This window comes from Xenopus laevis, chromosome 2L (assembly GCF_017654675.1).
Source record: "Xenopus laevis strain J_2021 chromosome 2L, Xenopus_laevis_v10.1, whole genome shotgun sequence".
Taxonomy (NCBI): Eukaryota; Metazoa; Chordata; class Amphibia; order Anura; family Pipidae; genus Xenopus; species Xenopus laevis.
The window spans coordinates 74,698,683-74,715,902 of record NC_054373.1 but is presented as its reverse complement, the minus strand read 5'-3'; the positions used below and the strand labels follow the sequence as shown (position 1 = coordinate 74,715,902).

The 17,220-nt window shown below is 36.7% G+C and overlaps 1 protein-coding gene across 2 annotated transcripts in view; it reads right to left on the bottom strand.

Moving 5' to 3' along the window:
- Positions 1 to 1,311: 1,311 nt before the first annotated feature.
- Positions 1,312 to 17,220, bottom strand: part of LOC108707492 (tyrosine-protein phosphatase non-receptor type 22) — a 62,696-nt gene continuing 46,787 nt past the window's right edge. The window contains exons 17-22 of one of the 2 annotated variants that reach the window (XM_018245492.2): positions 16,014 to 16,041; positions 14,208 to 14,291; positions 11,201 to 11,313; positions 6,546 to 6,576; positions 2,742 to 2,810; positions 1,312 to 1,499 (exon numbers count right to left, since the gene is read on the bottom strand). In XM_018245492.2, coding sequence (XP_018100981.2) covers positions 1,435 to 1,499; positions 2,742 to 2,810; positions 6,546 to 6,576; positions 11,201 to 11,313; positions 14,208 to 14,291; positions 16,014 to 16,041 — 390 coding nt within the window. In that variant the 3' untranslated portion in view covers positions 1,312 to 1,434. The remainder of the gene's footprint in view (positions 1,500 to 2,741; positions 2,811 to 6,545; positions 6,577 to 11,200; positions 11,314 to 14,207; positions 14,292 to 16,013; positions 16,042 to 17,220) is intronic. The other variant, XM_041582058.1, reaches the window with a different exon arrangement.

Here is a 17,220-nt window from a genome sequence, read left to right as displayed (position 1 = left end):
CTTTCCCTCTTTATCTGTTCCCTGCAGAATCATTTCCTCCCAGTGTCCACAGAATATTACTACCAACGAATGCATACATGTTTGAGAAATGTGCTCCGATCACTGCTGGTGTCTACTATAGGCACAGCATTTCCTTTGATTTGCTGATAGGAAGTTGTTACTTGTAATGACCAATAGTCAAAATGCCACATCTGTCAATTACCTTAGGTTTGTTATAAATTTGCTTTAAATCTATTTTAACTCAGTTCTAGTGTTTAGCATAAAGGCATATGAATGGTAATAATGCTAAAAAGGATATCAATATAGCAGTTAGACATGGGTAAACAAGAAAGAAAGAGAGAAGACAAAAATAAGTGGTTATTTTAAAAAAAAGAAACATAAAAAATGATATAGCACAAATGAATCTTAAATATTTAATACTGTTTAAGCATTCTAAATAAAACAATCATTGATAATCCAAAACAGAAATGTTAAAAATATTTAAAATCTCTTAAATGGGAAATGTACATCTGTGTTCAACATAATCTAGTAAGGATTATATTGACAATGTATTGTGCATATTGTTGCTAGAAAAAACTAAAAAAAATATTTGTGGGTAGTAAATAGTACAGGAAAAGGTAGCTAGAGAAAGATGTCTCCATGCATAGCCAGCTTCCCCATGGCAGTCCATGCTATCTGACCATCTGAGCCAGTTGGGTGGCCATTCAAATTGATAATCATGTGATCCTGGGGATTGAGGATATTCAGTCCTGAAGAAAAAATTCTGTTTGTTGGCTGAACAGGAGCTACAGCTTTGTGGATTATATTAAATTCCTGCTGATTCGATCATCTGGGAGTCCAGCTAAAATGAATGTAATACTGCAGAAGTTGCCAATAGTATTTATCTGTTCAGTCCTAGGGCTGATCAGGAATCTACTTGGGTTTTGTGGGAAGACACTATATTTAATAATTAAAATATGAATGTACTCAATTTTCTTCTTCTTTTCTTTTATGCTTGAGGCGTGTATAACTCTGTAGGGATGGCAGGAATTATACAGAGTTTTTTACCTGTCTTTTCACCAACTGTGCTGATTCCAAGGTAATGGAGGAAGGACTGATTAAAAAAAAGTGCTTTGCTTAAAGGAGAAGGAAAGTCGTTTAGCACTTGGGGGTGCCAAATGTTAGAAGAGAAGCACTCTGTGGTGCTCGCTGGAATAACCCCGGGCCAGTGCAGCTTTCTGTTGGGTTTCAGGTAAGTAAATACATTCACGTGGGGGTGCCTAACATTTGGCACCCCCAAGTGCTAAACGACTTTCCTTCTCCTTTTCTCCACTTTTTTGTCATTTGAAACTTTTTGACCAGTAAATGCTACCTGCTGATTGGTTGCTATGGGTTACTGCACCTGCCTTTTATTTTATGACCACATTTGTATGTGAGCAGGTAAATGGAAGATGATCACAGGTTCCATGTTGCAGGAGGATTTCTGGGCCCTTTTGGTTTAGCAAATCGATTTCCAAAACCTGTAGGCAATAGCAAAAGTGTTTAATTAGTTAAATATGAATTTCATACTTTTAAATTTCAGCCTGTATTTCCAAAAATATTTTTGCACCAATTACATATATGTACAATGCAATCCTGTCCGATGTCTTCCAACCGTGGGACATAATCTGATAAAAGACATGTTAGAGGCCCAAATTATATTAAAACTGTGATGTCATGAAAAGTCTATGGAACCAGTGGGCAGACTGAGAGACATAAAATGGCCAAAGTCCTCCAGATGGTAAGCCCTGATAAGTGTTCTGGGGCATACATCTATAATTACTGTTGTGCAACTAAGGGGACAATTTATTCAAGTTCAGATCACAAAGATTAAAAATTAAGCATATTTAGATTTTTCTGTTATCTCCATTTTTTCACATGCATTTTTTCACCAGAATGTACAACTCAAGAAAATTGTTCTCAAGAGTCACCTACTGATCAATTATACATAGACTTTAAATTTAATTTTTAGAAACTGACTTTGAACAGAAAATGAGCAGCCTGGGTCTGCTCTTAAATCTATAGCCCTATGTGAAGAAACTCAGTTCAGTCATGGGACATCTGTGTGACATCTGGCTGTCCTGAGTTACCAGTCACAAGAACTGAGCAGAAGTCCAAAAAACCCATGCGGATTTGGTCAGAGTTTTTTTAAGAAAATATTGAGATAAATTCGGACTTTGATAAATAGCCCCCATAGTCCAATATACTAAGGGGTTATTTACTAAACTCAGAATGCAAAAATCACCAAAAATTTGTGATTTTATTTATAAAATCTGACTTTTAAAAAAAAAAATCACGAGTTTTTCAGAATTTATTAAACCCAGATGATGGAAAAGTCAGAATCTGAAAATCCAACATGTCAGACCTGTCGAGGTTGCATATAAGTCAATGGCAGAAGTCCCAATGATTTTTTGATGTGCGCTGGTTTTTGGCAATACCCCAAAGTTTTCTGAGTTTTCAGGCAAAATTCTGAGTTTTTGGGTTTAAAATCAAAAAAAATCGTGAGAATCGGATGAAAAATCAGAAAAAAACTTAAAAATCTGATTTTTTTTCCTGCAAACAAAACTTTCAGGAAAGTATATTAATAAATAAGCCAGAAATACCCATGCGGATTTGGTCTGAGTTTTTTTCAGAAAATATTGAGATAAATTCGAACTTTGATAAATAACACCGTGTGTGTATTTACACTATCACGTAACACCAATACAAGATCTAGTACTTACCAAAGCTGAGAAACGACAGAGGACTTCTGGAATTGGATGATTCTGAAGGATTGACCGAATTGCCTACATCTGCAAAATAATACAAAATTGCAAGAATTATTCAAAGAAATTTCAAAATTAAAATATATTAGAGGGCAGATTTATTAAAGGTCGAAGTGAAAATTCTAATTTGAACTCAAATTTTCATTTTTTTTTGTCAAAACGTTGCAATTCAAACTGTGAATTATCCAAATCGATTAGAGTTTAAATTTGAATTTTGAGATTTATCATACTCTGGCCCTTGAACTTGAATTTGACTATTCACCACCTAAATCCTGCCGAATTATTATATAAATCAAGGGGAGAGTACCAGGGATCAATTTGGTGATGTTTGCAGCCTTCCTGACATTGAATTTTTTTCGGAGAAAAGAGTTTTTTTAAATTCAAATAAATATTTGATTTGAGTTTTCAGGTTAATTCAATTCATCCGAGCTGAGAAATTTAAATTTTATTCATAAATTACGATTTGGATAGAATTAATTGGAGATTATGGGAGTTTTAAAAAACTCACATTAATTCGAAAATCAATCCTTGATAAATGTGGCTCCAAATGTCTTTACCAAGGAACAGTTACAAAGGCCGCATAGGCCCGGGCCTAGGGCGGCAAAAAAATAGGGGCGGCATGCCGCCCAGCCGCATTATGGGGACGTGTGCGTCCCCATTCAATTACAGCAACTGCGTCGGCGTTTTTTCGCCGGCGCCCTGGGAAGGGGAGGTGAGGTGGGCGCTAGGACCTAGGCCTAGGGGCGCCAGTCAATGAAATCCGGCACTGCTAAGACCATTAACAGATTGATAGGAAAGAGGAATCATTCCCATTAAAATTATTTTTAAAAATGCATACTTCAAAGCAGATATAGTAAATGATACGTCAGTACGTCTATTGACCTTCAGCACTAAAGAAGTATGCGAAAACAGCGCACAGTCTCTACGTGCCATTTTGTGTCTATTGCTAACACCTTCAGCACATAGGCAGTAGTATAGACCAAGTGGCAGATCATTTCACTAATGTGCCTTAATATTACTGCTATGGGATTCCTGATCACACTGTGCTGGGGGGCCTCATTATTATTAATTTCATGATAGAGGCTGAGGGCCAGTGTAAATTAGAAAATGGGTCGCAATTGGCCCCCGGGCGGCACTTTGGACATGCCTGTGCTGTCTCTTTAAAAATTAGACTTTGACCATTCACCATCTAAAACCTGCCAAATTGCTGTTTTAGCCTATGGGGGACCTCCTAGAACCTATTTGGAATCAATTGGTGGAGTTTGAAAAATCAAAGGGGTTTTTTGGAAAAACGTTAAATCGAATTCGCTCGAATGCGTTGTTACTTCGATTCGTACGATTTGAATTCGATCGAAAATGGACCTATTCACCCAAAATAAAGATTTTTTGATAAATTTCATTTTTTTTCAATTTGAATTTAAAGTTATGGGAGTTCAAAAAAACTCCCATTACTTCGAAAATTCGAACCTTGATAAATCTGCCCCTTAGAGTGATGGAAATATGTAACATTTTCCATACCAGTTTTGTGATTTTACAAACTATACCTTTATATTTGTAGGGTCCATTGAACCACACCACATATGTCCAAACACGCCCCTGATCCTATCAAACCCTTCACATTTTAAACAAACCCTGCCTCGTCATAACTGTCTAGGTCCCTAACTTGGACCCAGTTCCTCACAGGACTCACTTTTCCCATCACTGATTGTACCCAGGCTCCAGGTCCTTAAAGGGATCCTGTAATCGGAAAACATGTTTTTTTCAAAACGCATCAGTTAATAGTGCTACTCCAGCAGAATTCTGCACTGAAATCCATTTCTCAAAAGAGAAAACAGATTTTTCTATATTCAATTTTGAAATCTGACATGGGGCTAGACATTTTGTCAATTTCCCAGCTGCCCGTTGTCATGTGACTCGTGCCTAAACTTTAGGAGAGAAATGCTTTCTGGCAGGCTGCTGTTTTTCCTTCTCAATGTAACTGAATGTGTCTCAGTGGGACATGGGTTTTTACTATTGAGTGTTGTTCTTAGATCTACCAGGCGGCTGTTATCTTGTGTTAGGGAGCTGTTATCTGGTTACCTTCCCATTGTTCTTTTGTTTGGCTGCTGGGGGGGGGAAAGGGAGGGGGTGATATATCACTCCAACTTGCAGTACAGCAGTAAAGAGTGATTGAAGTTTATCAGAGCACAAGTCACATGACTTGGGGCAGATGGGAAATTGACAATATGTCTAGCCCCATGTCAGATTTCAAAATTGAATATAAAAAAATCTGTTTGCTCTTTTGAGAAATGGATTTCAGCGCAGAATTCTGCTGGAGCAGCACTATTAACTGATTCATTTTGAAAAAAATGTTTTTTCCCATGACAGTATCCCTTAAAAGTAATACCGACACTAAAAAACTACTTTTTAAAATATGAATGTACATTAAACGTTACCTATAGGTAATTGTTTGCTGAGAGGTTTGTTTATCTAAGTTATTGTTAGTTTAAGTTTCTAAACCTGACTGTCCCATCTCAGCCTGTCAGTTAAAATTTCTAATGCTAATGGACTCCTGCTGCACAAATATAAGAACTCATACAGAAACATGGGGTACCAGACAGGTAATGTAAAAGTATTGTGCAAACACTTTGTGGCAAATTTATAAGTAGTTTTCAAAGGCAATATTATGATAGATGTAAAAAAAAGAGTTTAATTTCTGGTGTCAGTATTTCTTTAAGGATTCACTAACTTCGAGTGAAGGATTCGAAGGTAAAAAACTTTGAATTTCGAAGTTTTTCTTGGGCTACTTCGACCATCGAATGGGCTACTTCGACCTTCGACTACGACTTCGAATCGAAGGATTCAAAAGTAAAAATCGTTCGACTATTCGACCATTCGATAGTCTAAGTACTGTCTCTTTAAAAAAAACTTCGACCCCCTAGTTCGCCATCTAAAAGCTACCGAAGTCAATGTTAGCCTATGGGGAAGGTCCCCATAGGCTTGGCTAACTTTTTTTGATCGAAGGATATTCCTTCGATCGTTGGATTTAAATCCTTCGAATCGTTCGATTCGAAGGATTTAATCGTTCGATCGAAGGAATAAACCTTCGATCGTACGATCGCACTATTTGCGCTAAATCCTTCGACTTCGATATTCGCAGTTGAAGGATTTCAATTCCCAGTTGAATATCGAGGGTTAATTAACCCTCGATATTCGACCCTTAGTGAATCAGCCCCATAGTATCTAAGCTGGAACTGAAGAGAAGGTCGATTGAGGTCTCAGCGAAAGAATAATAACTGCAGCTATTGGCTTAAGAACAATTTGTTCTGCTTCTGTCAAGAAAATACTGTCATACTGAACTCTAGTACACATTAACAGTAAAAGTGCATAAACAGTTGAAGATTTGTGAGTTTTTATATTCCAAAATACAAATGATACGAGACTGCATATTTCCAAATATTGGATAGATTTTGCCAGATATTCAATAAATTCAAGCATTTGGATATCTGCTGACTGTTGAAGCGGAATGGAAAAAATGAACATTTCTGTTTTTTCTTTTTTAAAACTTTTGATTGGAATAATGGGAGGTATGCAACTGATTAAAAAAGCCTACATCCTTGAATTATTAGGCTAGCTAAAAACTTCTCATAAACCATGGACATTTTTGTGATTGTTTAGACATGCGACTAACCACTTGTAATATTGTTGATAATATAAACAATAAATATAGCAGTGGCTAATCCTAAATATTTAGTCATAAGGTAGTTTTCAATGAACACTTACTTTTTTTTACATTTCTCAAAATTTTCAAGCTCTGCAAAAAAACATAAAATTACATGATTTACAGAACTAGTTGAAAACACAATTCTACAATGTCATGTATGGTCTAAGCACATTATTTACTTTATAGCCAGTCAGAACCCAATATGTCAATACACCAATGGATGGTACAGGACATCATATCAGTGTTCCTAAATTTAAAATCTGTCCCCAATAGTCACTCCAATGCAGAAAAAAAGTTAATTACAGGTTATACAGAGTAGATGTTAAAATACAATACTAGTATACACATCTTAAAGGGGTTGTTCACCTTCAAACAACTAGTTGGTTTCAGATAGATCACCAGAAATAACAACTTTTTACAATGACTTTCTATTTTCTATGGTTGACGGTTTTTCTAATATTGAAGTGTCATTTCTCTCCTTCTGAAGCAGCTCTGGGAGGGGGGGTCGCCGATCCTGTAAACTGTTCTAAATGGATACATTTAGTTGATACATTTCTTATCTTTGTCCCTGCTGAGCAGAATCTCTGGGTTTCATCACAGGCAGCTGTTAGAATGGATACAATTGTTGCTAATACTCCAGAGATGCTGCTGAGAAATTTATCAACTCAATGTTGCAAAATTGTAACAGTTTACAGTCTGCGCCTGAATTACTGAGCTGCCAGACTCAAACACCAGAGACACGAACATTCACCTTTAAACTTAGATTTTGGAAAAACGTAAAAAATAAATAATGGAAAGTAATTGAAAAAAGTCTTTATTTCTGGGGAACAATCTAAAAACAACTGAATTGAAAAAAGTGTTTGGAAGGTGAACAACCCCTTTAATATTTCCCCCGAAAACAGAATTTTAACTGCATCACAGAAATACTTATTCTGGCAGCAGCTCATTGCATATGAATAGGTTTCCTTTAGCTGCAGTTTCAAAGGAAAAACACAATGATCTCCAAATTACAGGATTGTAGTCCTGCAATAAACATAAAATTGAAGGATTAAATTTAGATTTTATAGAACGGTGGAAAACATGGTGAGAAATGTAAATAAAATTACCATGCACCACCTTTTAGATTAAATCCAGACTATTAAACTGGGGTCCATATTGATCAACCAGTTATGGGCTAGCTTTCAGTATATGGTAGAAGTTAATAAGTGACCTAAATGTATCTACTAAACTTGCTATGGCGGAGTGCATGAAATCAGTGTGTCTGTGTTTCATTATGACACAAAACTATGCAGAACAATTTTACATGTCTTCTACAACAGGGCAGTCTAAAAATGAACAGAAAATTGTACGTTAAGGGGTCTATTTATTATGCGGTGTTAAAAGTGGGGTGAAACATTACTGGTGATGTGCAACCAGATCTTTGCTTTTGTTTTTTTTAACTGCTGGAATCTAATTGCTGATTGGCTGCTCTGGGCAACATAACCAGTTATGCTTCATGCCACTTTTTAGTGGAGTTTATTTTCCCTCCCAGCCAGGAAATTAGGTGACAGCTGAGAATAGAGCTGCTATAAAAGGTGCTCCCATGCCTATGGGATCTAACTTGAATGTCTGAAGCACAATAAGGGGCATATTTATCAAGGGAAGAAGTGAAAATTCGAATAATTTTTTTTTTAATTTCAAGCTTTTTTTGTGTACTTTGACTACGGAATAGTCCAAATTAGATTTGAATTTGAAAAAAGTTAAAAAGTTCGAATATCGAAATTTATCATGTACTGTCTCTTTAAAAATTTTACTTTGACCATTTGCCATTTAAAACCTGCTGAATTTCTGTTTTAGCCTATGGGGAACCACCTAGAACCTATTTGGAGTCAATTAGTGGACTATGGTGGCCATTATTTAAAAAAAAACTTTGAATCGAATTCGATCGAATATGATGTTACTCTGATACATACGATTCGAATTCGAAAATGGCCCATTCACTCAAAAAAAAACCTTAGATTTTTTTAATGAATTTCAGTTGGTCTTTTTTAATTCGAATTTCAAAAATTTTTTTTATTTGAAATTCGATCCTGGATAAATATGTCCCTTAATGTCTCCTTCAGTGTGAGAAGGAAAGCCACAGGGTTGACTGGTCCCTGTGTATAGGGGAACCCAAGAGGACGTCAAGGAACCTAGTAAAAAGCCAGCAAAACACATAAGATGAAATCCAGAAGTGTCCTGAGGTTTTTATTGTTCGATTGCAGCTGCAAATGTAGACATAAAACCTTATCCTTATTTATTAGCTATTTCTATATTTATTAGCAAAAAAAGGAATCCACACCAAAACCACTGAAAGAAAATATCATCAGAAACATCAGTAGTGGAAGGATCAAGCAGGTTTCGCCTTGATAAATCTTTTATTGCGAAACACGCGTCATCGTTTTCTGCTTTTTATTTATTCCAATTCTTTCAGACGGCTATTATAATTTGAATTGATCCGATATACAATTTATAGAGGGGTGGTTAAATCTAGCCGACTGCTCGGCTCGTACCTGCTCCTTCTCTCTTTTTCTGCTAAAATCCCAGGAGGTCGAGGATTTGTGGTTTTGTAGGTTACCATAGCCTTTCTTAAGTTTAGGGCTCAGATATATTTGAGATCACAGTCCTGGTTACTCTGCTTTCTCCCTCTTTGTGATGTCCCAGGGATAGAAATTAATAGGCAGTAGAAATTGGGACAACTCCACCTACTATTATTTCATTTTCTTCCTATTGTATGAACTCGGGCAGCTGATTTTATTTTTATCCTAATGAATTTCGGGCACTAGAAATTAATTCTTTATTTACAATTAATTGTAATAATTTACATAAACTTAATTACTATTTATTAGCATTGTTCTTTATGACACTATTGGGATATTAACTAAACACAGGTATTTGATTAATATCAAGTCTATTGGGTTGCAATTGATCAATTGTTTATTTATTATTGATTGGAGAAATCCTACTGCACCTTAACTGAATGGGAATACAACCTATGTAGGGTTTTGCTCTGCACTTTATTGAATAACTAACCTGTAACGTGATTGGTTTAATTATTATTGGGTGGTGTTAAGAAACCTATATACACATAATTAATTTTAATTTGATGATAAAGGTGTATGTATAATTTAGTTCAGTGACCTATTTGAATTAATTGGATAAGAACGTGGGTACTTTTTCTCCTTTGCATTTATTGAAATCCTTTTTACTGACCTAGGCCAGACCTGATCGAATCTGTAGGATTAAAATCATAATCAATTACCAAGGGTATCTGTTGTGTGTTGCTTAAAGGGCATGTAAAGGCAAAAAAATAAAATCCCATTATTACTTTCTTTAATGAAAAAGAAACCTATCTCCAATATACTTTAATTAAAAAATGTGTACCATTTTTATAAGAAACCTGACTGTATGCAGTGAAATTCTCCCTTTATTTACTGCTGTGGATAGGAATTGTGAGATGGTCCCTAACTGCTGAGCATGGAAACAATCATACTTAGCAGCCCAGACCACACTGAGCATGTGCACAGTCTTAGTCTTGCAAAGATGTTTAACAAAGTTACAAGATGGTGTCCCCCTGTAGCCAACTTTGAAAGCATAAATAATTTATTTGATTAGGCTTGTGGTGCAGTAAGTTCATATTTATATTTAGTATACAAAATACAGCATTTCTAGCCTTATGCTATTTTAGACTTTACATGCCCTTTAAGAACAAGCGGGTTGTATCAGCAGCAAGAGGATTGGACAAGACCAACAGCAGCAGCATAAACAGGTAGGACATTGGGATCAGAAACAGCAAGAGGACTGCCAGGAGCAGCTACAGTAGCATTAGGAAGACCGCTAGAGTCTGCAGCATGACAGCCATCAGAGTCAGGACTCAAAGCCAGAACAGGCGGGATTCCAGCATGCATGCAATGGCCTGCAGGGTATAGTTTTCCATTAATTGGGCTAACCTCTGTCTGTGTGTGACCACACACAGGCTAACCAGATTCAAATCAATTGAGCAGGGGCACTGAGCAGATCTGCTTCTCTCAGCCTGCAAAATTACTCAGGCTGACAACAGCTGCTGACAACAACTTGTGTGTCCATAGGCCAAGAGTGATTGGTGCTCTGGGGAGTATGTAAATCTCTATACAATGGCTATCCTATATAACTTATAGCCTTGTAAGTCAGGACCAGGAAGAATGTTTTTGTATTCCCAAGCAAATTCAAAATACATTTTTTTATATTATCTTTTTTTTCCTCTGGATCAACTATGTTAGGATGGAAGTGGAATTATTGTATAACTATATGTACCTATATGTCAGTCTGTAAACCATAGGTATTCTAAATTACTTTTTTTGGAGACCATTTTTTTCCATCTGTCAATACACCACCATTCACCTGCCATTGCCTCCTATTTAGAAGTGGGAAATTCAGATTTTTAATGATAGGATGAATTAGAAATTCTCATGTCAGTTTTTTCACTTCATGGCAAGTAAATTGTGCTGTACTGATACACTGTTTCTACCAAAGAAACAAAAACAGTGGGCAAAATGCAAGTGATAACCACAAGTCTTAGAATATTTTGCATTTAAAATTTGGATTTTTAAAAATGCTAGGAGAGGTATGGTGGCCTTTCAAGTAATATGGGAGAGAAACAGTTATTATCCAGTACAAACTTTTTCACATTTCACAATCTATGGAAGATTCATGTTACCTTTTTCCTAGACATTCTGTTTTCTGGGTTGGATGATGATGAGTCACTGCTTCCTGAGTTCACTGATGGTAAAGGACAGGGAGCTTCGGGATTAGAATTAGAATTCTGTAAGGCTAGGAAGGAGGACATAATGAGTTATTTCAAAGCAGCAGATTCTTATTGCAAAATTGAAATAGGTTAATAGAATCAAGTCTTAAAACACCAATTTGGAAAAATATCTGCCACATCATACTCCACTGTTCACACCTGTAACAAGAGGCATGTTTTTCTTAGTAAATGCCCCCAGTGTTCATACATTGACACATTCATATACACTCTTACATACTTTGTACCTTTCTTAATCTGTTTAGCCATTTTATTGCATCCTTAACTTGTTTTAGGACTTACACAAACCATTCCTTTAGGGAAAAGAGTCTGTATTGTAGGTTTAAATTTGCAAGTTTTGTGTAGTGATACGATAGTAATCAGCTTGCACTATTCAGTCTGTACAGAATGCCAGCTTTGGATACTGCTGCTGTTACTGGAGTACAGTAGAATCACAATTTTAAGCTTCCCAGTGGACAAAATAGAGTAAATTCCAAAAAAATTTATATCTGGGAAAGAAAAAACATAGCTTTCCTGAGTGGGACCTCAACAAAATTATGTAAATTCCATGAAAATGTAAAAAAAAAAAGTGGTTGTACTGTATATGGTGTCAGATGCAGTGGCAGTTTCACAATTGAGGCCACAGGCTGAATTGTGCCCCTTGATCGTTCATACCAAGACTAGCAACATGGGAACAGGGTAATGACTTTTTATGTATACCACAAAGATGGCTTCCAAATTGGGTCAATCATGTGGTATTCAATACGGACATCGTGAGGACACTGAATCTGAATTGGCAAACTGCCACTCCATTGTGAAGGAGCCAATCAGAGCTGCTGGTCTGTATGAAGCCATTTTTAAAGCATGTCCAGATTAGTCTGCATAAAGGACCAAGACAGTGCACAGATCTTACAAGGGGACTAGCTAAATGTATACGGTCAATTAAATAGATAGTCCAGACTTTGTTTGCCTTCACAGCAGAGACCTGGCCAGTGATGTCACTTTGTGGGCTGACCCCACCAAAGGGTTTTTATGTGCCCCCCATGGGTGACCCACAATGCCCAAAAGACTGCAGGTCACTAACACATCTGCTCTGTAACCTTTAGGTGGCCCTGTGCAGATCAGAGGAGGGGGTCTGGGCCGGCCATGATGGCCGGGGTCCACCGGGTTTTTTCCCAGTGTCCTGCCGACCCAGTCCGACTCTGGATATAATTAGCAGAAGCTGTTTTAAAGCGGTTCTTCACCTTCCAAACACTTTTTTCAGTTCAGTTGTTTTTGGATTGTTCACCAGAAATAAAGACATTTCAATTGCTTTCCATTTTTTATTTTTGACAAATTTTCCAGAATTGAAGTCCAAAGTTTAATTTTCCTGCCTCTGGTGGTCAGTCTGGCAGCTCAGTAATCCAGGTGCAGATTCTGAACTGTTTGCTAAGGTAGTTGAAACATTTCTAAGCAGCATCTGTGTAATTTTAGCAACTATTGTATCAGTTATAACAGCTGTGTTTAAGGGTCAGAGCACACAGGCAGATTCGAAGAGATTAGTCACCCGGGGACAAATCTCCTCTTCTTCAGGGCGACTAATCTCCCCGAACTGCCTCCCCTGCCTTCCCGCCGGCTAAAATGTAAATCGCCGGTGGGAAGGCACACAGAGAGTTTCGTTTTACGAAACGTCGGGCGACTTCGGAAAACGAATAGCTCTGAGTGCAGAGTGATTTACATTTTAGCTGGCGGGGAGGCAGGGGAGGCAGTTCAGGAAGATTAGTCGCCCTGAAGAAGAGGAAATTTGTCGCTGGGCGACTAATCTACCGAATCTGCCTGTGTGCCCTGACCCTTAAAGGAACAGAAACACCAAAAAATGTAAGTGTTTTAAAGTAATATCATGTACTGTTGCCTTGCACTGGTAAAAATGATCTGTTTGCTTCAGAAACATTACTATAGTTCATATAAACAAGCTGCTGTGAAGCAATGGCGGAAACTGAAAAACTGCTAAATGGCACAGGTTAACTAATGGATAACAGATAACACCTTTAGACAGACAGAGCTTATCTGCTATCTGCTGTGTAAATATGGGGGGGTTTGTGGATGCACACCTAAGGCCAATTTCTGCTGTGTAAGATGAGCCGTTTCTCCTTTGAATGGCTGCCCCCATTGCTACACAGCAGCTTATTTATATAAACAATATTAGTGTTTCTGAAGCAAACACAGCAGTTTTACCAGTGCAGGGCAACACTGCATTATATTTTCATTACTTTAAAACACTTTTATTTTTTGATGTTACTGTTCCTTTAAGGGTTCTGCTCAGTAGGTCCAAAGATAAGAATTGTATCAACTAAGGTATCATTTAGAACAGATACAGAGTCATCAAGCCCCCTCCCAGAGCTGCTTTAGAAAGACATAAGAAGGTAATAAATTAATAAATTTATTTAAAAAGGTAATAAATTAATAAATTGTGACCTGTTTTATAAACAGGTCACAAATAGAAAATATAAAGTAACTGCTAAAAGTCTGGTGAACTATCTGAAACCAACTGAAAAGTGTTGGAAGGTAAACAACTGCTTTAAGATGTTAGAGTATGTTTTCAGATGGTTATTTTTTATAGGTGGAGGATTTTAACATTCTGAAGAATAGATTCAGGGCCAAGTTAAAGAGGTTGATTTCTAATTCTGTATTTGCAAATATTTTGCACAATTTGCAAAAAAAGTAAAGATATTTTTGAGAGTATTTAAGAGTTTTGGGGAAAACATGCACAAAAAAATCATCTGCAAATAAATATGCACAGCCTGAAGTTTATAAATCACCACTCGACTATTGTGTATGAAGCTGCTTTGGTATTATAATATCAGGCAATATGCTTTGTAGTCTATTCACTAAGATTTGTTTAAGTTGTAGTAAGCTAGTTCTTATTAAAATATGACCTACTTACCATTTCCTTCCTCTAAAATAATGAAAGAATCTTTTGTTCTTTCTGGCAGTGGTGGTGGGGAAGGTGTCTTATCCCTGGTTTCACCTTGTTAAAAATAATAATAATTATATTAATAAATCAAGTAGGAAAAAGGGGATAAGTCTTCAAAGGGGAGACTACTTTTATAGTTTTTGAAAATAAAGAGATACGGCTATTTAAATAATATTTACAATTAGGTTTAATTGAAGGGGTTGTTCTGAGAAAATTTGCAGTTGGTTTTTATTTTTATTATTTGTGGGTTTTGAGTTATTTAGCTTTTTATTCAGCAGCTCTCAAGTTTGTAATTTTAGCAGTATGGTTGCTAGGGTCCAAATTACCCTAGCAACCATGCACTGATTTGGATAGGAGACTGGAGTATGAATAGGAGATGACGAATAGAAAGATGAGTTATAAAAAGAAGCAATAGCAATACATTTGTAGCCTTAGAGAGTGTTTGCTTTTTAGATGGGGTCTGACACCCCCAATTGAAAGCTGGAAAAGAGTCAGAAGAAAAAGGCAAATAATTCAAAAAACTATAACAAAAATACATTATGAAGACCAACTGAAAAGTTGCTTTGAATTAGCCATTCTATAACATACTAAGGGACAGATTTATTAAGGGGCAAATAGTAAATTCAAATTTTAGAATGTTTTTGGTGTCAAAATTCACACATTTGAATTTTAATACCCCTATTCGAATGTAAATTCAAATGTGAGAATTATTACACCTTGAACATGGAAACATGGAGTCCTAATTCGAATATTCGCCACCTAAAACCTGCCAAGTTCACGTACAAGTCAATGGCAGAGGCCTGTTGAGCCATTTGGAGATGTTAATAGCCTTCCTGACATTCAAGGTTTTTTTCTGAGAAAAAAATCGATTAGTTTGAATTGAATAAGATTCAAACTTTCGGGTCAGAATTATTCGATCGAATATGTGAGTATATACGAGTTGAAAAAATTCACATGAATTTGAAATTCGACTTTTGATAAATGGGCCTCCCCAAGTTGACTTAAAATTACATCAATAACCATTAACATCTAGTGGTTGGCATACATTGCCAACAAAATATTTTTCACATGCCTCCACACCGCTTATGGCAGGCACATTGTGCATTATGTGCATTTTGACTGCTCTCAGGGAACACCCCAGTAGTCACAATACACTTTCCTTAAGGCAGTTATAGGAAAGTAATATACTGGTGCTGTTTTCCAGTAGAATTTTGAAATGAATGTTGCCTGTAGGTGGCATATTTTCCGTTTTCAAATAAATGGGTAGTGACTACTACATATTGAGCATAGTGGCATATTGAGCACCACAGTTCTCCTTGAAAGAACCACAGTTCTAAAACACACCATATTGGTTTCTAATATTCTAGTAATGAAATAGAGTGAAAAATAAAAAGTTATATAGAGTAAGGATGCACTGAAGCCAGGATTCGGTTTGGGATTTGGCCAATATTCTGCCTTTTTCAGCAGTGCCTGGCTGAACCGAATCCCAAAAATCAAACAAAGAAGGAAGTAAATTCTTAACCACGAGTGCAGTGGTCGGGCCTCTTCCCCCTCGTTTACCTAATTTACTCATGCAAATAAGGGTTTGGATTCAGTTCAGTATTCAGTCTAAACTTTCACAAAGGATTTGGTATTCAGCTGAATGAAATAGGGGATTTGGTGCATCCCTAGTATAGAGTAAATGTATATGTACAGTGCTACGCAATATGTTGGCGCTATATAAATACACGTTAATAATATGTAAATGTACATTATATTGATTAATTTAAAACTTACTCATTCTTAAGCTCCTTACTTTTACGCTCTGTAAGGAAGAAAAAAAGAACCATAGTCATCAATCGAAACTATTTACAGAAATGTAAAAGACATGGGATCTTGCAAAGTTCAAAATGTTATGGCACCTAGTTCTAGATTTGCCGATCTGTCTGCTTGAATGAATTGCATGAAATAGTGCAAAATACAGGGCATATACAGTACATGCAAAAGTGCTCTAGAATAAACATCTGCCTTCTCTGGTTTACTTTGCATATTGTACTTGCACACACAACTGACTTGGACCTAATGATTTTCACATTAATAAAGCACGTAGTACAGCAAATCAGACTTAGTTGGCTAAGAAAAATGGTACTTCAACAAGCACATGCATGTTGCACTCTCTCTTTTGTGGATGCCCACTACTATGGTGAATATACAGGAAAATACTTTGTTTGAGTGTCTTATAGCACCAGCCATTTACATCACTAAATAAGCACATTAGGTTAATTGAACACACCACTGTTATTGCTGTTATAGCATATACATTCATTTTGCCATTAATTTGTATGGGAACAAATAACAGTTCATTACTTCAGTAATAGAGCACATTAAAATACATAATATTGCTGGTGATGCAACTTATTCTGTATGATACTTGCTCTTAGGATTCTTTGGTTGCTACAAACCACCATTAAGGCTATTTTCATGTGCGCAATGTACACACAAAGTTGGGGCTTGATCCCATAGCCCCAGTACTTTAGAATTGGGTGTGGGGTGTGCTCTACAGTGCTTCCTTTCTCTGTTAGTGAGGTAGTAGATGAAAAGGTAAATTCTGACCCTCTAATCCTCAATATTGGTGTAGAATCAATTGTTCCCCACAGTTCATGGAAAGGTAAGGGGAAAACATAATCTAGATCAGGGGTCCCCAACCTTTTTTACTCATGAACAACATTCAGATATAAAAGGAGTTGGAGAGCAATACAAGAATGCACAAATATTCCTCAGGGTGTCAATTATGAGTTGTGATTGCCCATTTGGTAGCCCCTATGTGGACTGACAGCCTACCGAAGGCTCTGTTTGGCAGTACATCTTGTATTTATGCAGCCAAAACATGCCTCCTAGCCAAGAAATCAAATATAAGCATCAGCTTTGAGGCCCCTGGGAGCAACATCCAAGTGGTTGGTGATCTAGAAGGAACCAGTCAGCAGCATTTATCATCTTATGCAAA